This window comes from Eptatretus burgeri, chromosome 15 (assembly GCF_056783735.1).
Source record: "Eptatretus burgeri isolate ZD-2024b chromosome 15, Ebu_testis_v1, whole genome shotgun sequence".
Lineage (NCBI taxonomy): Eukaryota > Metazoa > Chordata > Myxini > Myxiniformes > Myxinidae > Eptatretus > Eptatretus burgeri.
In genome coordinates, this window is record NC_140975.1 from 56,103,288 (window position 1) to 56,127,314 (window position 24,027).

A 24,027-nucleotide genomic window follows, 5' to 3' on the forward strand; every position below is an offset into this window, starting at 1 on the left:
TCTGCGTTCGGTGAGGACACGAAGAGCAAGGATACGGTCAATCATTGACCTCTTTGGTGTAAAGCCTGACTGCTCTGGACGCTGGTGCTCAAGCAGATGGTGGCGAACCCTATCAAGAATTATCTGAGCAAAGACCTTGCCCGACACTGAGAGCAGCGTCACCCCTCGGTAGTTGTTGCAGTCTTGGCGATCACCCTTCCCTTTCCAGAGAGGGACAACAAGGCCCCTCTTCCAGTCAGTTGGGATGATGCCTGTGTTCCAGGCAGAGCACAAAACTGCATGCAATGACACGAGTGCAGCATTTCCACCAGCCTTGAGAAGTTCAGCATGGATGCCACAGATCCCTGGAGCTTTGCCCCGTTTCAACTGGTTCACCGCAGCCCGTGTTTCCACAAGCGATGGTGGACCACAGTTGATTCGAGGGTCAGCAACAGGGATTGCAACACCCTTGACGTCCAACTCGACAGCTGGGGGATCAGCCTGGTACAACCGCTCAAAGTAACCGGCCCAGCGGGCCTTCACTTCAGACTCCTCTGTCAAGAGCCTACCACTCTCTGCTCGAACTGCAGTGCTCCGAGGGATGGGCTTGGATGAACGTAATGTGCGAATTCCCCTGTAAGCGGGACGAGAATCACCTGTCCACAGGTGATGCTCCACCCCCTCACAGATTCCTCGCACATAGGCCTCCTTGTCCACCCTCAGTGCACGTACAGTTTTACGCCTCAGCTCCCTGAACAGCTCAGCTCTGCCATTCAGCCTGGCCCTGCGACTCTGGTCAATGGTATCCAGTGTCCCTTGAGAGACAAAATTCTTCTTTGCCCTGCGGTGAGCTCCAAGACATCCACCGGCAACATCAAGGACGGTGGTCTTGAAGGTGCTCCACAACTCTTCAGGACCCCCCCAAAGCACCCAGACCCCCCAAGTGTCCACTCAGCCTGTTCGCAAACTCCTTAGCTACTCTCTCATCCCTGAGCTTGGCAACATCCAGCCTCGGCTGCGATGGTACCATTCTCCAGGATTTAAGGTGCAGCTTTAGAGTTGCTACAACAAGCCTGTGGTCAGTATTGAGGAACTGAGCACTCCGGTAGACCCTGCAGTTCTGGATTATCCTCCAACGACTGTCAATGAGGACATGGTCAATCTCCTTTGCCACACCGCCAGCGTTGGAATACCAAGTCCAGCGATGAGCTTGCGGGCGCTGAAACCATGAACCAGCCACCCTAAGTCCATGAGTTCTTGCAAAGTCAAGGAACTTAGTGCTATTCTGGTTCATAGTTCCTGACCCATGGGGACCAACACACATCTCATAACCATCGCTATCAGTTCCAGTCGATGCATTGAAATCCCCCAAGACTAGAAGTGTATCTCGTCTGGGGCACTGATCAACCACAGACTCGAGTGTGGCGTAGAATGCATCCTTCACGGTGAGATCACTCGCCTCAGTCGGAGCATAAATAGAGACCAGGGAAATGACACCTAAGGAGTGGCGAATCCTTAATCTCATAATACGCTCGTTGACCGGTGTTACCTCAATTATCATTGGGGTCAGCTTATTGGACACAGCTCCAGCAACTCCTTGGGTATGGTAACCATCAGAGCGACCAGACCAATAGTAGGTGTAACCACCCACCATTATCTCGCCGCAATCCGGTCTCCGAACCTCAGAGAGAGCTGCAATCCCGATGTCCAAACGCTTGAGCTCAGATGATAACAGAGACAGGTGATCATCCTCTCTTAGGGATAGGACATTCCAGGCACCCACCCGAAGGGACCGCCTCAGGTTAACCCAAGGAGACCGGCGTCTGGTGGACGACACCTCAGCACCACTCCGACACACTCTCCCGCAATTTCTCCCAGGGATGTTACCCCGTGGTTTCCCTCCTATCAAAGATTGGGGGTCCCGAAGGCTTTGCCCCAATCCTGTCATCCGGTGAGCTGCCCTGCGAAGGGAAGCTGCACAGGAGGTACTCCCATGGAGTGGGTTTTCAGATTTTTTTGCGTTTTTGCGTTTTGCGGAATGAAGCGTTTTACGGTGGCCGGAGTACAAATCCTGCCACCAACCTCCTAATAAGAAGTAACCCAACTGCAGGAGGACGTCCGCAGACACAGTTGGGCACCAGATATGGATGGCCGTTGGCTCACAAGGAGCTCCTCCGCCCTTTGACAGGTTTTGTTTTTAATCCTGCTGGGTGTCCATATCCAAACACCCTCCTCACCAGAAAACCTGGTGGGGGAGACGGTTTAGTCGCCGACAACCCGAACATGGAACAGGTTAGTACAGGTTTACATGGTACCTGTAGCAGGTCACAGATCGAACCTGAACTGACTTTGTCTGTTCATGTTGGAGCATGTCTGAGGCATTTACCAAGGTGGGACTGAGAGAGACTGTGCACTGACTGCAGGTGAATTCTCAAAATTAATAAAAAATATTATCTATTACTGTTGTCGAAAGAAACATGGTTTTGCTGAAAGATTACTTGTAAAGTTGATTCTTCTCAAAGTCCATAACATGCATATTAAATGTCATTTGATTTTGTACATGCATAGCACATTTAACAGCACCTCACCCAACCATGTCATTTGCTTGTCTGCTTTGAAGCAGACCTCACCCAACCGCAGCTCCAAACTTTCCTCACCAATAGCACGTCACCCAACCATGTCATTTGCTTGTCTGCTTTGAAGCAGACCTCACCCAACCGCAGCTCCAAACTTTCCTCATGAGCTCATTTGGATCTTTATACATGATAAACTGCAGTCTATCAAAATACCTCGACTTGGAAATGTTATCTAATGCATCCCGATACCTCACTTGCACCTTCGGCTCTTTTGACGATACTTTCCGACTCATTTTACAGTCTATTATTGATACACGTAATGGTAATATCGATCTTATCAATATAATCGCTTGCCCAAAAAAATGGTGGCCAAAAATGAAAAAGCCGGATGTAGTGACGTCACTGAAAAGCGTCAATCAATCACCATAGAAGGCAATGTCAGTCAGCATCTTTTTCACCCTGAACATCACATGCCACGCCCTCTCATGCTATATATCGATACACAGCATGGTTCTGGGAAGTATTACGAAGGCGATTTGTGTTATACAGTGTTCAAGTTCATCATTCAATTTACATAAAGGTTTGAAGAGGTTTAAAGGCGTATAAATAAATGAATTCTGTGTTTTACCGCCGTTTTACTCGGTGTCTATTGCATTACCCGAGCACATTACATTAGTTATCCGTGCCTATTGTTTGTGTCCTTTATAACATCGTTAAAAACAGTAAGTTTCCTGTTTGGAATGATTTTCAATTTTGTTTGACTGCCAGGCAAACAGACAGAGTAAAAAATATTATCGCACTTCTCTCTGCGCATGTGTGGCCGGGGTGAATTCTGAGCCAAGGTACTGTAAAACGGCAAACTTATCTTCCTATTCATGTTCCAATTCGTGTTCAACATCTAACATTCAATTTAAATAGGTTGTTCCTCGATCATAAACTGAAAAGAAGGATGGATGGACAGATGGATTGACGGACATTAACCAATTGCTTAACCCAGAATTTTGCTTCGCGTGCGTGGGGACTACATTGAGTCCTTCGCGTGTGTAGTGGCTGCATTGAGTGCTGCATCCACCCTGTACATTGTAGACAAAGGGAAGTCCCACCTGCATTATTGTCTTGTTGTACGAGTATTATCTCTAGCACCCAGTGGGTTAGATTTTGCGTTTTATTTCTCGTTCTTGTATATAAGTTTGCATATCCCCATTCTCCTCTTTGTGTCTTTTGACTCGCTTGGTTTGTTTCATTTATGATAGCGTCTTGTTAACCCTCTTCCCTGGACTTTGTATTTCAAATAAACCCTTAAATGGTAAGAAAACGTGTTTCTGCCATTTGCTTTCTATGTGAGTTTGCTGTCGGTTTGGGCTCATTTGGGTGACCTTAGGGAATGGTAAAGTAGCGTAATTATTGAACACTAGTGCGGGCCCGTAGGTGCGGGCCCGTAGGTGCGTGCCCGTAGGTGCGTGCCAGTATGTGCAGCTTTGTTCCTTCGCTCTCGTAAACGACGACTGGATTGGGGCATTTTTTCAATTAGATCGGACCAACCGTATCATAAATGGCCATAACTTGGGAAACACCTGGGAAACATACTCAGGTCCCCAGCGTCAATTGTGACGTCATATCAAACGAAGAAGAAGAATTGTGACGCCCCTTCTCTCTTGCCCCCCCTTTCCCCCTAGTCTCGCCCCTCCTCTCTCGCCCCTCTCTCGCCCCCACTCTCACCCCCCTCCTCTCTCCCCCTCTGGAAGCCACCTCTTCGAAGTTTATCAAGAAATGGGCAATTAGTGGAGTACGTGCTGCTGCAGGTAACGCTCGATCTGGTTTGGCAGGGACGTGACATGCTGCTCTTTCGGCAAATGAGAAAAAAGTGTCGGGAGCAGTCTTGCATTGAAAACCCAAAGATTATCCATGTTGCTTTTGAGGCACAAACAAAGACACTGCTCGTAACGTTTGATCTCATATTCACATTCATCGATTGTGACTTGGACCTGATCACACTTCCCATATAACTGATTGTAGCCTGGTCAACACTTTTGAAGTTGTATTAGTAAAGGTATTTCACAGCTTTTATTGAGGCGCAGTATTTGACATTGATGTGGTCATGATATTTCAATAACAACCATGGATTGCATGGTACGACACTTCGGTTGTCCACTTGTAAATCCCTGTCAGTTACCCTAACCACAGCTGTATCGCCGCCCATAGCTGAACTTCATCGTCTATAAGTAGGATAAGAATCATCCCTAAGGCATTTTTGAGGGCAGAAATCCTGAGGGAATTTGTCAGAACAGATGCCAGAAACCATGCATGGAGAATTTGGATTCAGCTCTCCGCAAGCATAGCAGTGCTAACTCACTGTGCAGCATGTATTTTCTGACGCATTTAAAAGAGCTCTTGCGTTCGTGACTTGGCAATGTCGGGGAATTCAACGCTGCCAACTTTGTGTATGTCAGTCCACGTAGACTGGTCATCATCAAGAATAAGCAGCAAATAGGCGTGAGGCAGCGCACGCTTTTGAAATTTGATAGTAAGCACTTGCTGAGTACGCTGTTTGTGATGTCATCCTGGAGTTGATGCAACTTCATTTTGAAGACGGGCCATCAAGTCAGGTCGATAATAAGCAGTTGTTTGCTCATTCTCCAGTTCACTGACGATTTTGTGCCAATGTGCATTGCGGGTGAATGTGATGAACATTGTTGGTTTTCAGAATTTTCAGACAATTGCTGAAGCATCTTGATAATGCTTTGACATAAATTGTGGGCCACCTGTGAATGTAAAAGCAAGAATCACACGATGACCAGCATGCTCAGTATCCCCTGCAAGAATAACATCTTTCAGGCCATTGCATAGATCGGCATGCAGTTGATGTTGATTGAAGCGCAGATATTATACAAACTGTGCTGGCGAGATGGAGACATAGCAGCATGTGCTTGCAGATGTTGAGCTGCATTGGCATCAGAAATAGATTGATGATGCACTTTGCTCAAATTGGTCTAAATTTTGACCCACATATCGACACAGTACTGCTGAAAGAGTCGATTGTAGGATGTTAAAGATCCCATGATGTTTCATCAACCGGTAGGAATGTAATTGTTTCGCAGCAACATTAGGTCGACAATCCTTGTGAAATATTTGGTAAAGGAAACCGTCAGTGCCATGCGGAAAAAATAATTGGGAAACAGAGGGGATAATAGCTTTGATGATCATCTCTGAAGTGCTGCAAGCCAAGATCCCTGTTCACTTGCGCACAAAAGATGCATACAACCATGTGACTCCTCTCCTGTCCTGTATCGCCCTCAGAAGATTGAGGTAGCAGGATTGCAATCTCATTGTTTGTCGATAGATCACAGCATCTAGAATGCTCACCTACAAGTCTTCTGTTAGCATGAAGGCCACGTTGGTGATCCCTCCAATGATGGTAGCATCCGTTGTTTTCATGTTGGCCATCAACAATCCTGCATTGAATTTCCTGTTGTGTGATCTGAAGCACTTTGCCATCGAGTCATTACCAATAAGAACTTATGGTGGTGGATCTTGAATATTCGGGACACAAATCGTACCAGACAGACAACACATACCGAATTGTGGTTCCCTGATTGATCCGCCAACATGCTCATCTCTCCACATCAATGTGTTGTGGTGACCACATAATTGATCCATAAGACTGCAGGTATGCTCATGTACAATAATATCAGAAAGATGTTCATCCAGATTGTATCGCCATGTCACACGATAAGATTGAACGGAGTGACAATGCCGCTGCAAAAGATTCCTGATTGCCTCACACGCAACATATTGACGCAGATTTTCAGGAAGCTGGTGTTGAGCTGCATTAGCATCATGCACAGATTTCTGGTGAGATGGACATGCAGCAGCACATCTTTGCCAGTGTTGAGCTGCATTGGCATCATACAGAAATTGCTGATGATATGGAGACACAGCAGCACATGTTTGCCGTTGTTGAGCTACATCAGCATCATGTACCGATTGCTGGGGAGATGGAGACATCGCAACATGTGCTTGCCAGTGTTGAGCTGCATCAGTATTATAATCAGATTTCTGGAGAGATGGAGACATAGCAGCACGTGCCTGCCAGTGTTGAGCTGCATCGGTATTTTGCACAGATTGCTGGGGAGATGGAGACATAGCAGCACGTGCTTTCCGTTGTTGAGTTGCATCGGCATCATGCGCAGATTGCTGGGGAGATGGAGACAAAACAATATGTGCTTGCCGATGTTGAACTGCATCGGCATCACGGACAGATTGCTAACTCACTGTGCTCAAATTTGCATGGCACCATTGCTGATGTCGTGCCAAATCACAATTGCGTTGTTCAGCGACATCGTGATCAACAAAAGCCTTTCTGTTACTTTTTGGCATTTTTGGGGCTTGTATAATGAGTTCAACAAATGAATAATAAGGAGTCAATAAGAAAGAATTGATATTAAGTGTACTACTTAGCTGTCATCTGCAGTCGTGCCAGTAGCTCTGCAGTCACGACAAAGGGAATATGCAGACTACAGTGTTATTGCAATAATAAAGAAATGTAAGTGAGTTAGTTACAGCTTGTTAGCAGTTATCAGAAGTGTGTTCTGAAATAATAGACGAGGCCAAACTTCTGAAAAAGGCTCATTTAAAACTTAGAGGGGCATTGTTGAGTGGAAGGTGGTGACAATATGTTTTAACGTATTTTAAGGGTGTTGGTTATGAAAAAATAGGATACCATGCTGAAATATTGGTTTTTGACCCTCAATATTAAAAAACAAAATGGCCGTGAAACCCATATAAATGTATCACTGACCAACAAAATGTGTTCACCTGTAACTCTGAAAGTATTGGTGCTAGCTTTAAAATTTAAAGCCGTAAATGTTCAGAAAGTGCATATCTACCTGAAAAATATACAAATTATATATATATATATATATATATATATATATATATATATATATATATATATATATATATATATATATATATATATATATATATATATATGTGTGTGTGTGTGTGTGTGTGTGTGTGTGTGTGTGTGTGTGTGTGTGTGTGTGTGTGTAGATGTATATACCTGTATATATATATAAAATTGTGATTTATTTTCTTTGTAAAAGAGGTTAAAATGTCTGAAGGCCGATAATATTAAATTTTGAATAAGTGTTTCTTCATAACAAAATAACTAGGCATTTCATGAATGTTTTTTTGAATGCTTTTATCATCGATGTACACCTCCATGCTTGTTAACACACAAAGTGTACATATTCATATGCACAAATAACTATACTACCCTCTCTCTTAACCCCATGTACTCCATGCCTCTCTAAATCTAAAATGAACCATTTTCAGAAAGTTGGTCCTGTCCACAACACATACACACATACATGATAAAAACATTGTATATATATTGTTATGGTTTTGGAAAACCTACCCCAGGAGGAGAGCATACATGGACACGTAGGTGACCAGAGGATCAGTTATTTCATTAGTCGTTGTATAGATAGTACTTGGTCCCTTGTCAAAGGGCTGTTTCAGGGGGCAGACATTGGCTAGGCCGTTTGTCCCATGTAATGTATTCCCTCCTCCCCTTCTGTTGCTTTTAATCTTTATTCCTTCACACTATCATTCCGTTTAATCCCCCTGTTACTTTCAAACAACCCTCCATTTACTCCATCAGCCTGTTTGAATGGTCCACCAACAATCTCCCCTCCATCAAACATCCTTTCAACAGTCCCTCCTTCAATCCCACGGCCGTTTGGTCATCCATCGGTCGTGCGGGGTTCCTTTCCGTGTTCCCTCCATCCGCGCATTGCTTGGTAACCCGTAGCGTGCTCTCCACATGCATGCTCGTGTTGCGTTTCGCATGCATGTTCGTGGTGCTTGGTGGTCAGCATGGCCTGTGAGGTGCGGTGCTTCTCGTGGGTGTGGTACAGAGTGCAAAACAGTGCGACTGGGAATTTTCTGCAACAAGGAGGGGGCTGGGGGCTCTTGTTTCGGCTTTGGGCACGTGAGAGGTGGGGTGGGGCTTCTTTGAAACTTCCCTCAGAATTGTAGGGCAATTTCCACAAGTGACGTCATGCACCTGTCTCCATCAGCTGCAGACCAATGGGAGGAGGGAAAGAAAGCTGATGTGAAAAAGAAGCAGAAAGGCGAAGAGAAGGACTCGTGACAAGCTTGCGTGAGCAGGGAAGAAGTGTTTTCCTGAGCAGACGGTTCAGAAAGCAGAAAGGGAAGAAGAAAAAGGCAGAAAGCAGAAGAGAGGGCAGACACAGAAGGCTGAGGGAAGCAGAAAGGAGAAACAAATGGGCCAACCTTACCTGAGCAGAAGACTGACAGACTGAAAAGTCTTGTGAGCGAGGGAACAAAAATGTGTCAGGGTAAAGAAAGGAAAGTTTTATGAGCAGTTGGTATCAAGCTTCTGTGGAAAGAGAACACTGCTTCCATGTTCATCATCCTGCCCTCTCGATCCTGTCAGCCACAAAGGACGAGGAGGGTGAACAGCGGCACCGTATTAATGGGGGTCTGAGGAGGAAGGATCTGAGGTTGAGGAGGGTGAGTCTCACATCTAGCTCACATATTTGGGACACCAGAGAGGACTCGCCTACTGGGTCCAGGCACCTCAGGGACATAGCTGTGTGTCCCCATCGCTTCACATCACCAATGCCCATCTTCCCCATCGATTTTCCTCTGCATTCTCCCATGTTTTTGTGTGAGGTGAGGGGGAGAAGGAAAGACTGCTTTCCTTTTTTATATTCATTACTTTTATTTTATTTTCAAGTCCTTCTCGTTTTATTCTTTGCTCCTCAGTGAATGATCGCCAACTCTTTTGTTTATGTAATATTGAAGAAGGATACATGTTATGGTTAAATCTGCTCTTATGTGCCTTTTTGCTTTCTTGCTGAAAATACTTGTTTTTAAATTATTGCTTGTTTGTGTGTTTGTAATAAATAATTGTTTGTTGCTATTTCCAATCTGTCTCAGTTGTCTTTTCCTTTATTGGTCCAATGCAGTACACAATGAGGTTAGACAGGATGTTCTACCCCAATAATTTACTTTGTCAGCCAGTGCACACTCACTGCAATGCTCAGCAGTAATGTGAGTGTGCGCTGAGGGCACTGACCCCAATTATCCAGCCATCCACAGGTAAGGTATCACACAAGTAATGTAACTCTGCCCAGATTGGCTGTGCCAACTGGTGGTTGTGGTTGCTTTGCAACCTGCCGATGTGCGGAGTTATATGCGCCCGGCGGCCTCAGGACCAGGCATTCGGGAGGGACCCAAGTGCTTCCCCTTGTGGCAAGCCTCAAACCCCGGGTCCGTGACAGTATACACAAATTAAAACAGCTTTTCGTTAAACTTATTTTCAGATATAAGAATACATAAAAACTATTCAAGCACAGTTTACATTACATGGGCATAAGAAAGTTCTATGTCACCTTCGCATGCCACAGAAAGGCAACATGGCAATAATGCAAGGTATCAGGTGTAACTTATACATGTACAGTTGGACAACATATTATGAAACTTGTGCAATGCTGTTGAAACAACTATCCTGGTCACCAGGTTGTATGCATCCACATGCAGCTTTGCTTTCCAACAGTTGCAGTGCTTGGTTCGGCATCTTGTCTGACAAGAGCATGATATACGTTCAAGACAGGCTTCTGGAATTGGATTAATGGTCACCAGAACAGGTTGTGATCCTATGGTTCCTCTTTTCCACCCCATCTCAGTAATATCTGAAAGATGTGGAACTGAACACTGAGCTTTCATCCATATCATGCGTTAGTAATGCACAAGCTGTATGTGGAAGGTAAGGGCATTGCTTGTAGGTGGCAGCATTTCTGGTTTGCAAGATTTTTCAAACATTATCCTATGCATAGTCTCAACCGACTGTACATTGTCAACCCCATAAATTTTGCAAACAAATGATTCTGTTGATTTGAGCTTAGTCAGGATCAGGATTCTCACTCTGACATCATATCATGAAGAAGGTATTGATAAAGCAGAAATATTTTCCAGGCTGATTGCTTGGTGTGACCACAGATGTAGGATGTGGTATCACACCCGATAAGGGCATGAACAGGCAGCAGTGCTTCAGCAGAACTTGGTGGAAGCTCATGTTCCAGGACCAATGGGTATGTACTTTCTCTTCTTAGCAGTTCCAGTCATCATCCAGTGATTGTCACAATTCAAACGAGTGAAATGTGACAATAATAGCAGAAGGGCATCTGCGTTTCTTGCAGATACAACAACAGTGTCAAAATTAATACCAAGAGCATGAATAAATAGAAGGGCTCTCAGTATAGCGTGTATCTCCACCCTGTAATGCCTGATCCATGAGAACATATCTGGCCCAATACATTTTTGAAATATCATGCCATACAGGACTATATAGTTTTTGGCCCTATCTCTCAATGGTGAAGAATCACTTTAAAAAAAATTAAAATTCTCGTATCCAGATCCGGATTCGGATCTTCACTAAAGTCGAATCAATTCATCCTTGCCACACTCCCAACCTGTCCACCTAGTTTCATCCGAATCCATTCACAACTTTTTGAGATTTTGTGCTACATATTAGTTGAGCCCTATCTCTCAATGGTGAAGAATCACTTAAAAAATTATCATATCTGGATCTGGATTCGGAACTTCACCAAAAATTGAATCAATTCTTCCTTGTCACACAATCAACATGCCCACAAAGTTTCATCCGAATCTGGACAAAAACTAACAGCTTGGAGCATCTCAACCATTTGGCTGACACAATCCCTGTAACATTGGTGTCGTGGAGTGAAATTCAGACCTGAGGAGCTGGAAACTGTCTTCTTAAAGCAATTTTTTTTCATACTTGAGCACTAGATTCAGCACAGAATTCATATAAAATCGTTTTCAAAATGGAAAGTGATCATAGCTTCCCGAACCAAGAGCGGGAACACTGGACAGACACCACTGTGACCCCAGAACAAATGGAGGTGGAAGGTCCACTTGAGGCCACAGTGGAGTTGCCTCCCTCACCCGGTAGCCCAAAACTATTCAGTCAATTCTGTCAACATATAATTACCTTTCTGTCGATTTACTTTACCGAGAAACCTTAGCAGTCTTAACAGTTCATGATTATTATGCTGTCAAAGGATATTCACAGCAATCTCCATTTGGGAATTAATTCCATTACAAATGGATCCTGACCTGAGACTCCTTAATAATGCTTCCACTTTCATTTCATGTCTGTAGCCAAGTGGTAAAATGTCACCTAGCACCTAAATACAAGTGTCCCTTTAAGTGCTGACAATGCCCAGCTTTGAGCGGAACTGATGGGAGGAGAGCAGGATTGTGACCAAACAGTGGCACCAACATTTGGAAGCCTGTTCAGGGGTGTGTTGTAAGCTCTCTTGGGATAAATATACATGTAATGTCCTTAAAAACATGATATAATATAAAGTTAATGTGGTGTCAATGTTGAGGATCTCTTTCTCAGCACAGACAATAGTTGAGCGGGAGGAATGTGACTCGGTCGCTGTTGATCCATATGACCGGTTGGAACCCTTTGACATACTGGCCAAATTACCAAGGGATTTCTACCAGAAAATCGAAGCCAAAAAGTGGCAAGAGAGAAAAGGGGCCGAGAAATAATTGTTAAGAAACTGAGGCTGAAGCCAAGAGATTATGGAGAGCTTGTTCAGGCTCTTAAAACGGTTAATGAAAAGGACTAAAATGTCATGCTTGTAGCGCTCACAGCCATGTTTCTAGCTGGTTTAGCTTCCAGCCTGCCAATATTGTGAAAAAAGTCAACGTTGTGCATGCTTCACAAAGCGTATGGACGTTGTGCATGCTTCAGTGTTCCTGACAACAACTCTAGTTCCAGTAAGTAAGGACATTCTTTCTGCAATGGACAGCCATAACCCCAGTGTGAAGCAGCAGGCATCTCTGTTCCTTGCTAGCTCGTTTTGTGACTGTACCCCCACCACCTTTCTCAAGGCTTAACTTAAACCTTTCTGCATAGGTTTGCTCAAGCAAATAGGCGAGCCTGTACTAGAGGTTTAAGATGCTGCCTACGCAGCTCTTGCTACAGCACTGAAGGTGGTTGGCAACCATTAAATGGCCCCCTTCCTCAACCGCATGAAAAACACAGGGTTGAAAAGGAGGTGGAACGGAGTCCTCCAAGGATTCAACGTATCCAGCTAAACTTCAATCAAAGAGTGTGCCGAAGGAATAGAGCTTTTAGGTGGTGATAGCAAAGCACAAACATTGCCTACTTCAAACCCATCCGCGGTGGCCCATAAGCCCACTGGATGCAAGGGTTGCAGTCACTTCAGATTGTGCCAGAGCTGGCGGTAAATCAGCCAAAGCAGAAAAGTTTGCCAGCTCAGTCAAGCTGGAAATGTGTGAAGAGAAAGCCACAGCAGTTATTGTGGCCTCCTGCCTTCAGCAGCTTGAAAGCAGTTACTGGAAAGAGAGATTAGTGAGTATGAAGGATTTTATCAAGGCAGTGGAGGATATGGACAAGGCAACATGCTGTCAGGCGCTGGTGAAAATTCTCACTAAGAAACCTGGCTGGAAAGACAACAATTTCCAGGTGATGCAGTTGAAGATGCACATCACTCATCTTGTGGCGGAGAAAGACACTTTCTCAAAAACTTCATAGTGCGATGTTGTGAAGGGATTATCAGAAAGGTTGGGTGATGCCAATATTAATGTACATGCATGCGAGGCCTTGCGTTCCCAAAATAATTCCAGATAAAAAACCCCAAACAAACTTTTATGTCCGAGTATTAACGAGCAAGTGAGTGTCTTAACGAGTATTAACGAGCAAGTACCGAACAACACGTACATGTGAGGCATATAGAAGAATGTGCTCACATGGTGACAATGTTTTATTTGAGCAGAAGCACGAAGTTTGACGGGTGGTGTATAATCTTAGAGTCACTGGTTCGCACACATACCAGAAGTAAAAAACAATATAACCACAAATTATTCAGTCAATTCCATTAAACAAATAATTCCCTTTTTGGTCAATTTACTTCACCGAGAAACCTTAGCAGTTTTAACAGTTGGTGACGATTATGAGGACTTGGAGTTTAAATTGTGAAGGGTTGAGTTGAGGATTGAAGAAGAAAGGGGAAGTGGAGGACAGAGAGATGGAGTTAGGGGAGATAGAGATGGAACAGCATTGGGAAAGGGTAGTTGAGGCTTTGGGGTTGTAAGACTGTGTTGAGGACTTGAAGAAGAAAGGGGGAGCTGTGGACCTGGGGTGGGGTTGGTTGAAGACTTGAAGAAGAAAGGGGGAGTGGAGAACAAAGAGTTGCAGGGGGGAGGGGCCAGAGAATGGCCATAGTTGGGTATGGGGGGCTGAGGAGTTGGGGTTGGGAGACTGGGTTCAGGACTGGAAAAAGAAAGGGCGAGCTGCAGACCTGGAGTAGGGAGGGGGGATTGATGACTTGAAGAAGAAAGGGGGAGTGGAGGACAGAGTTGGCGTAGAGAGACAGAGAAGGAATAGAGTTGGGAAAGGGGGGTTGAGGACTTGGGTTGGGAGGGGGAAGTGGTTGAGGACTTGAAGAAGAAAAGGTGACAAGAGGACAGAGACTTAGGGTGGGTGGAGTGGCAGAGAGGAGACAGAGAGCTGGGAGAGGGGGGTTGAGGACCTGGGGTGTGGAGGGGGCTTGTGGACATGGGGCTGAGAGATGGGGCGGTGGGGTTAGGGGGTTGAGGACTTGAAGAAGAAAGGGGTTGAGGACTTAAAGTCACATTTTACATGACGTGCAATTTCCACGGGTCCATGCCATTCTGCTGTCAAAAAACATTCCCAGCAAACTCCCGAAATTTTAGGGTGGGTGGAGTGGCAGTTGATGACATATCAAGATCCACACTCTATTGAGAACTATGGTAATTCATTTACAACAGCCACAGGGTTATCTGCTAGTATATATATATATATATATATATATATATATATATATATATATATATATATATATATATATATATATATATATATATATATATACACACAAACAATTTTGCATCCTACTCACCATCAGTCACTACACAAACAAGGTAATTTCATGTTTGCAATGTTGTACACAATATTGTGACTCCATCTTGTGTACATGTATTGCTGCAGCCCATTTAATTGCCTTGTTGATTTCTGTATTCAAGGGAAATATAGTAATCAAGCATCTTGCTTGAATTGTGCTTCACAGAAAGTCTGTAAAATTATTTTGTTTTCAAGTTATCTTTAATTGGACTGTGCACATATCTCGATTGCTCATTGCATGTATCTATCTGATTGCATATACTGTTTGAGGTGAACTGTTCCTTCAGTACAGTATGTATATATGAACCATAAACTGCAGTTGCTGCTAAATGGCGAATGCCAGCAGCAAGAACAACAACAATTATGGACCATCAAGTTATCATATTGTAACTACTGTATCCTCTATTTGGTCATGGTGGTTAAACTGTTAAGGAAATAAGGTTTGAATGTACTGTGGACTATTTAATATCCACACTTATGGTATGATAGCATGATGTATAGTACAATGATATACCAGTAGCTGAAACTTTTAAAAAGTAGGATCTGAAATAATGTCGGAAAAGCGAACCCAAGACCAGATATCTCCGAAATGAGAGTAGTATCCAAAAATCTATCCTGCCATACTTGTTTTATAAATAAAACTCAAAGGCATTTTGAAGTATACCTCAGGTGATGGTGCTTCAACAGCACGAGGGGGTGCCTCTGTGTTTGAAGAGGTGCGAGGCCCGATCTTGGGCAGTGGAGGAGGAGCTGGGAATGCAAGAGCAGGGCGTGGTGGAGTGGTGAGGGTCAGTGGTGGTCGCCATGGTAGAGGGGACAATGCCTCGGTGAGGAAACTTGCAAGAAGGTCTCCATCGGAAACCGGTGTTGAAGCTTGGTCAGTCCGATTGGTCTCTGAACGCACACTTCCACCTAAGAATGCCTCCAATAGACGTGTTGGAGTCAGTGAGTCGAGGGACCGGCGAGACCATGCAGGCCGTAGTGCCAGATCCATTGCCGAGCACTGGTGAGGAGGATGGAAGATATTTAACATCAATATTATCATTATTGGTGGTGTAATTTAATACTTGGACACATGCATGCACGTACACACGCACACACAAGAATATATACAGTAATGCATGGATTTGATTTTGAAAAATTAATCACTTCATTAATTTATGGTGTCAGCTCATTATTGCATGACATTGTAGTGTCTCCTATTTTTCATCATTGATAATTATTGCATGCACAGTTTTTCACTATGAGCAAGCTGCTCAGTCTGAATTAATTTAACACCAGCTCACCACTCTCCAGTCAAAACAGATTTACGTGCTCAACATAAAACACCTGGATGACTTGTTCTTAATGTAATGGTATTAGGAGTTTGCTTTTTGTGCTTTTGTTCATTGGCCGGAAGGGGGACGGGATTAGTTGCCGGAAAGGAGTGTGAGGAATTCTGAGTGACTGAATGGAGTTCTAACAAATATGCTCCTACAACAATGCCTCTTCCCCTTAACATCAAAACTTTACATCATGGCAGCGGTTTTATAACACATCTTGGACTCCGTCGAGGTAACAATGCGATACGGACAACAACCAGGTGCCACTGATACTGCTTCAAGTAGGAGAAGAAGGTCTCAGATGGCACGGTACAATACATGGACATCAACAGACGAACAGCAGCAGCAGCCCAGATGTTTTCATTTGCTTCCTGAAACAGTTGGGTAACTTTAGAATCTGCAGATTGAAGCTTCGTGATTACAACCAGAACGCCGGTGAAATCGTTGGATGCTTTTATTAGCCGGTGTAAGCTTCTCTCCAAGAAATGTCATTTCAGCTTGAAACAAGAGGAAGACAAGCACTTGAAGGAGCAAATAATTGCCCATGGCAGATTTACAGAAGGAGCTTCTTGCGATACCCAAAGCCTTTTCTCCCAAAAGATGCCTTGAAATTGGGACGCACACATGAAGCTTTGACACAAACCTCAAACAGTTGCACCCTATGAGTGACTTTTCTAACAAAGTGGGTGACAATATAAACATCTCTGCTGTTGGCCACAGATTCAGCAAGTGAAAAAAACCTGTGGTACCCACACTCTCCAACATGAAGCGATGTCCTGCTCACAATGACACATGCAGTTTGTGTGGTAAACTAGGCCATTGGGCCAAATTCTGTCTTAGTTCCAGGTTTCGACGACCCTACCTCCTGCCAAGTGCTTACAGCCACGAAGCACCCGGAAATTTTGCAACCACCAATTATGGACTTACGGGGAATGCTCGCCAGAACCATGCTCATCTTGATTCCTACAAAATAGACCAACATCAAGATACACCGGACCCACAACACCCATACGTAAGGGATTTGCGGTCCCCTGGTGCTCATAATGTTCCTTAGGCCAGTGAACAACGTGAATCAGTGTACGATACTCGTGCCATGGACCATCAACACTGGCCACAGTACAACAACAACTCTGCTGATGCTGTATCACAGTCAGGATCATGGGTGTTCCACTCCATCGATACACCAAGGCAACGTAATGAGGCTTATGTTACATTTCACATCAGCCTACGCAACAGAGCAGGTTTTCACTACTTCAAGCTGAATGTTGACACAGGTGTCCAAACTCACACTCTGCACATTCATGTTTTTCGACAGATGTTTCCTGAGAGGATGGATTCAAATGATGCACCTGATACGGACTTGCTTCAGGCAGCACGGAAAGTTCTACCCATGTACAATGGAACGCACATGAAGTGTTTTGGTACTACGGACATTACGTCTAGGTACAACGGATCACCCTGGATTAGCACGTGTTTTTTGTTGTAGATGTCAGTGGTCCTGCAGTACTCAGCCTTCCATAATATGAGTCTACATGTCGTGATGTTACATTGTTTAGTGAGCGATAATGAGCAATCGGTTTAGAACAATGCAAGGGACCTCATAGATGCATACCTAAAATAATTTGACAGCATGGGGAAATTTTGTACAATACACAAGCTTCTTGTGGACCCAAACATCCCACCACATGTGGATCCACCACGCAGAACCCTTATTGCTATCAAGGTCACAATTCAATCAGAACTAGATGGCATGGTTCGGTTGGGAGCCAAACGGCGTATCCAGGAGCAGAGTGAATGGGTAACTCTCTCATGCATGTGACCAAAAAGGATGGCAATATCCCTATTTGTTTGGACCCAAAGCATATTAACCGTGCTTCGATCCACCGATATCACAAAATACCGACAGCAGAAGAGCTCAATCATAAGTTTGCAGGAGCAAAGTATTTCCCAAAACCTGACGCCAAATCAGATTTGTTGGTCTGTAAGACTCGACACCTACAGCCAATGACCTCTTATATTTCAGGCACCAGCTGACCGGTATTGTTTCCAATGATCGCCATTTGGACTCACTGTAAGCCAGGACATATTTCAGATGGAAATGGACTACATTCTCTAGAATTTCCAAGTGCAGTTAGCATAGCAGATGACATCACCGTCTATAGCACTACTGACGAGGAGCATTAATGACACTTTGATGAGCTAATGAAGATAGCACAGCATGAAGGCCTCGTTTTCAACTCAAACAAATGTGACATCAAGAAGACCAACGTCACCTTCTTTCATAATACATATGTCAGACAAGGAATACGACCTCGCCCACAGAAACTTCAAGATCTGAGGGCTATTACAAGACCCGAGAACAGGGCCGAGCATATATATTTAATCACCCTCATGACATATTTGTCACGCTTCATCAAAGGTTTCAGTCTGCTGAAACAGCAAAATCTGCTGTTCTCAGAGACCTTCACAAAAAGGATTCTGAATTCCTGTGGGAACTCTTATTTAATCTGAAAAATGAAGTGTCAGAAACATCTCTTCTTCATTACCATCAACCAGAGGAGCTTGTTTATTTCCTCCAATGTGATGCCAGTCTTTGGGGCCACATTGCTTCAGGTACCAGGTGGCCAGTTAAGGCCAGTGACATATGCTAGCAAAACCTTAACAGACACTGAACAACTCTATGCTTAGGCCTTAGTTATTTTATAACTTGGTTTACGGATCTGCCGACGGTATATTTGCCGAAATGAAATATAAATATAAAACACATTTTTAGCCTTTTATATTTATACATTTTTCCGCCGAAGGTGCAAAAGTTTCAAAACCCGAAATGTAAACGTCGGCATTTATTTTCAAAATATAATTTCGTGAGTGCGCGCCAAAATGCTGAGTCACCTTTAACCAAACTGCGCAGTAGAACTGCGCAGTCGTCTTCGGTCATGGCGTCTGAGCAGTGGCCAGCGTGGTTCAGATTGACTGTGGTTTCTGGGGCAAAAGTGATTGTTAAGAAGTATGTCAGCGGTATAAATTTGAGTGACTGTATTGGTGATTTAATCACGCAACATCTTGACGACGAATATTCTGGCCGAACGATTGCATCAATTCAGTGCAGCAGCAGGGATGATTCGCAGGCTACTCTTGATCGTACCAATTTTGTTTCCATCGGAAGTTGTACACCGCTGTTCATATTGAAAGATTTCGGTGCCAAGTACGTCAAAGTTTCCCTGCGAGATGCTGATATTCAGCCTTCAACGGACCAGAAATCAGCCTTAGATGAGCTCATGGGGATGGGGAGACGGTACGATCAGATGCCGACTGAAAAGTAAGAGCTGGTTATGGCTCTGATTGACCGTTTTGAGCGTGTTGACTCCTAGTAGACACCTTTTTTAATCATATCCAGCACTATGCACTGGTGTGCACGCACACATCTACGACTTGGACAGTAATTTTCTCAGCATTGTTTCCATTTGTTTGATGATCCAACAGGTTTCTATAAGAAAAACATGCCAGACTATATTGTAAAAACAAGTTTTAATCCTTCTTTATTGTTTTTCACATCAGATGATACCATGAACATGGGCATCCTGCATTTGAATGGTCTTCCATCTTATATATTATTTCCGAGTTTGTGGTTTCGTGTCGCGCTATCTTCGACTTTTTTCTGCGCTCAAGTAACGTGATATTCGGCTTACATGATCTCAAAGACCATATGAAGTGCATGATACAAAAAAAAGTAAATAAAATGGTTCTGAAACATCTTATATATTATTTCCGAGTTTGTGGTTTTGTGTCGCGCTATCTTCGACTTTTTTCTGCGCTCGAGTAACGTGATATTCGGCTTACATTATCTCAAAGACCATATGAGGTGCATAGTACAAAAAAAAGTGAATAAAATGGTTCTGAAACAGTGAAATCGTATTCCACTTACTGCATTAAAGTAAAATTACTACTGATACTCTGCATCAGTTCCTTTCTCAAACATACCCACCCCAACATGTCGTGCAGAGCGCGGTTATGCTAGTCTTCAATGTTTTCTTAGATCCTCCAGGTCTGGGATTAATATTTATTCCCCCCCCACCTACCTACCCTTGTCTTTTCCATGGAACATCCGAAAAAAAAATCATAAAAATATATAATTTCTAAAAATTGAAATTATATTTATATTTATATTTCGATCTACCGATCCTACATTTTAGCTGAAGAACTGCGTAAACCAAGTTATAAAATAACTAAGGCCTTACATCGAATTTAAGTTCCTCACTATCGTGTTTGCTATTGAACGATTCCACACCTCCCTGTACGGGTGCAAGTTTAATTTGCTCTCCGATCTTAAACCATGCTGATGATCATTGACAAGCTGTTATTTGCTGCCCCACTGAGATTGCAAGGAATGTTAATCACACTCCAAGGATACAAGTTCACAATGGAATATTGCCGAGGGTCAGAAAATCAGCTTGCCAATGGCTTAGCCCACCTTCCTAGCCCAATCAACACAACTACCATCGACTTGGATTTGTGTGTTGATTTTGTCTATTTCTCCTTTGAGAAGCTTTCTCTCAGCTCCAACAACAAATACTCTGTGATCCCAAACTCGATTGACTTAAAGACTTCATCATCAGTGGATGGCCAGTCCATGTGAAAGACCTCCCAAAGGATCTTCGACTTACTGGAGTTTTCGAGATGAGCTGTCAGTTGAAAACGGTGTAATTCTTAAAGGTGAGAGAGTCCTTATTCCTAAGAGTACGAGGAGTGGTCAAAACGTTTGGTGAATGGTGCCGCTATCAATGAATGCATTAACATTGTTGAGGTCAGTGTGCGGGGCTTATTTTGTCAACCCTCTCACTTGCCAGCATGCAACAAACATATTCTTACTATGCACCAGTGGACCGTGGCATTGCTTTTTGCAAGCATGTGTTTGTGGTGTCTAGTGATTTTGTAGAAAATGTCAAAGTTTGGGCAACGTGCAAACATAAAATTTGGTTTAAAACTTGGCAAGCTGGCTACAGAAACACACAAAATGCTCGTAACAGTCAACGCAGTTGAAGCTGTGGCAAAGAAGATTTTTTAAAGAGGCTTCCAAGGTTTCAGGATGGAAATGAGTCGCTAGAAGATGACGAAAGAAGCTGTCATCCGTCAACAGCATGAACTGATGAAAACTTCGCTCAAGTCAGCACTGTCGTCCATGAAAACTGATGATTAACCATTGGAGAATTAGCAGAAGACCATTCTTTCGTTTGGTTCCATTTGGGTCATACTGACAGACGATTTGAACATGAGACTCATCAGCACAAATTTCATTCCACACATCCTCACAGTTGACCAATAAGAAAATCGTGTCTTCATTTCATCCATCTTGTTTGATGGACGCGTTTCGGATCCAACATTCTTACTCCAGGTGATAACGGGTGATGAGTCGTGGGGTTACGGGTATGACCCAGAAATTAAAACATGGAGTTCCCAATGGAAGACACCCGTGCCACCGAAACCACAAAAGGCGTGCCAGTGCAGATCACAAGTGAAGGTCATGCTGATTGCATTATTCGACATGGAAGGAATGGTTCACACAGAATTTCTTCCCAAAGGTGCAACTGTTAATGCAGCTTTCTACGTGGAAGTTATGAAACGTTTTTGAGAGGCAGTAAGACGGAAAAGACCAAAAAGTGGAAGAATGGTGGCTCCTCCATCACGCCAACATGCCCTGCCACACGTCTATATCCAACAATTTTTGGTGGCATAAAAACCTTCTTGTCATCGCACACCCGCCTTATTCACCCGAATTGGCATCGTGCAACTTTTGGCTGTTTCCCAAATTGAAACAAACGATGAAAGGGAAGCGAGTTGACAAGATCTAAGACATCAAATCCAACACAACAGACCTTTTGAAGGTGATTAACATAGAGGACTTCCAGAAACGTTTCTGACAGTGGCAGGAATGGTGGAACAAGTGTATATGTGTGGGAGGGGAGTACTTTGAAGGGGATTAATTATGTAATGGTTCAATGTTTAATAATATGATTTTATTCTCACATTCACGAAACTTTTTGATCACATCTCGTTTGAGACACAATGTTCTGCAGCAACTTCACTCAGGCCATTTTGGACACAAGAAAAGTAGACTTTTGGTGAAAGACATTGTACTGTATACTGGTCCAACATCAACAAAGATAGTGAGTGGCTTGTGGATTTGTTCTCCTACCTGCCAGCAACATCAGAAATCTCAGATGCCCGAGCCACTACAGCAACATGCAATCCACTTCGATCATGGAGCAAAGTCAGATGTGACCTTTTCTATCTGGATGCTGCTCAGGGGCTAATCATCGAATATTAGTGTTCAAAATTTCCTATCGTTCGTAAACTGCCTCAGCACTGAATTTTGTTCCTTTACTTTGCTAAGACATGGAGTTTTGACCACATCACATCATCCCCAACCTATCCAAAATCTAAAGAATTATTTGAGCATCAGGTCGAGACGGTGAAATCCAATCTCTGCAAATCTAAAAGTGTGGGAAGTGATTTTAATTTAGCACCACTATCTTGGAGTTCTACCATGGTAAGCCACCACTTGGCAAGCCCCGCTCAACTACTAATGGGTGGAAAATTAAACGCAGTGGTTAAGGCAGTTGTGAGGCAGTAGCGAGGACAGACAATGGTGAGGTGGTAGTGAGGGGAGGCAGTGGTGATGGTGTTGTGAGGGAAGGCAGTGGTGAGGGGTAGTGAGGGCAGGTGGGGGTGAGGGTGCAGTAATAGAGATTGGTGGGAATGAGGTCTGAGAGATAGTTCTTGTAGGTGATGAGATTATTAAATATGTAGATTCTTCATTCTACAGGAAGGATCGTAGACATCGAATTCTGTGCAGTTTTGAAGGAGCAGGAGTTAGGGACATTGAAGAAAGAGTAAACGACATTGTATCAGGTCATGGCAGGAAGAAATTGGTTGTGGTACACCAAGGAACGAATGATATAGGGAAGGTTTACTCAGAGGTTTTGAAAAATAGATAAAGGATATTGGTAAGTGCCTGAAAGCGAAGGGGTGTGAGGTAATGTTTTCTGAGATACTCCCAAGATTAGGAAATGAAATAGAAATTATGAGCAAAGCGATATATGTCAACCAATGGCTGGAAGAATAATGGAGGGAGGAAGGTTTTGCATTTAAGAAGCAGTGGGAATCATTTCACGGACAAAGGGAGTGTTTCCAGACAGAAGGAGACATTAATATCTTCTTCTTCTTCTTTCGGCTGCTCCCGTTCGGGGTCGCCACAGCAGGTCATCCGTATGATCCGCATAGTGATTTGGCACATGTTTTACGCCGGATGCCCTTCCTGACGCAACCCTGGTCGCCTCTTACGACACAGGGATATGGTACACCTATTTTAACCGGGGTATACACCGGCCCAGTACACTGGTACTCATTTCGCCGACCTCGGAAGGATGACAGGCTGAGTCAACCCCCTGGTGTATTAATTCAGTGGCTCAACGGGGCTTGAACTCAGGACCTTTTGGATCCCAAGCCGCTGCCCTAACCACTGCGCCAACACCAGGCTCTAGAAGGAGACATTAATATATATTTGAGAAAGGAGGTGCTTTTGAGTGGATATGATGGAGATGTTTAACATAATGATGGGTATCGACACAATAAGTGCCGAAGAATTCTTCAGCAGAATAAGCAGTGATAGAACTCAGAGCCATCACTTGAAAGAAAAGAAGAGGAGGGTTAATATGGTAGTAACTAAGAAGGCAGGGGTCTTTCACTCAGAGGGTAGTTAATGTATGGAATAGTATCACTAGAAGGGTAGTGGTAGCAGAAAGGTTCATGTTGGAATTACACACAGTAGGTAGCTAGTTACATTGGAGATAGATGAGTCCAGGGATATTGGCAGGACTTGGAGGTAGTTTGAGTAAGGATGGGTGATTGTGTACATCTGTCCCGATTGTGATGTCTGTGAGAGAGTCTCATCAAGGGATCGTGTGTGGTCAATGTTGTTTATTCTTCACCCTGAAACCACCATCGCTCACCGTCACCCACCCCCACCCTCCACCAAACAAAAAATAAAATAGAAACAAAAAAACATTTTTCTTTTTACAACCCTGGTGATATCCCTGAGTCTGCAACACTTTTCTCATCCCCACTCCTCCCCCCC

The 24,027-nt window shown here is 43.8% G+C and overlaps 1 protein-coding gene across 4 annotated transcripts in view; it reads right to left on the bottom strand.

Moving 5' to 3' along the window:
* Positions 1 to 24,027, bottom strand: part of LOC147012227 (uncharacterized) — a 104,523-nt gene that overhangs the window by 46,618 nt on the left and 33,878 nt on the right. For all 4 annotated transcript variants that reach the window (XM_085856098.1, XM_085856097.1, XM_085856096.1 and 1 more), the window contains one exon: positions 15,236 to 15,574. In XM_085856098.1, the coding sequence (XP_085712224.1) occupies positions 15,236 to 15,565 (330 nt within the window). In that variant the 5' untranslated portion in view covers positions 15,566 to 15,574. The remainder of the gene's footprint in view (positions 1 to 15,235; positions 15,575 to 24,027) is intronic.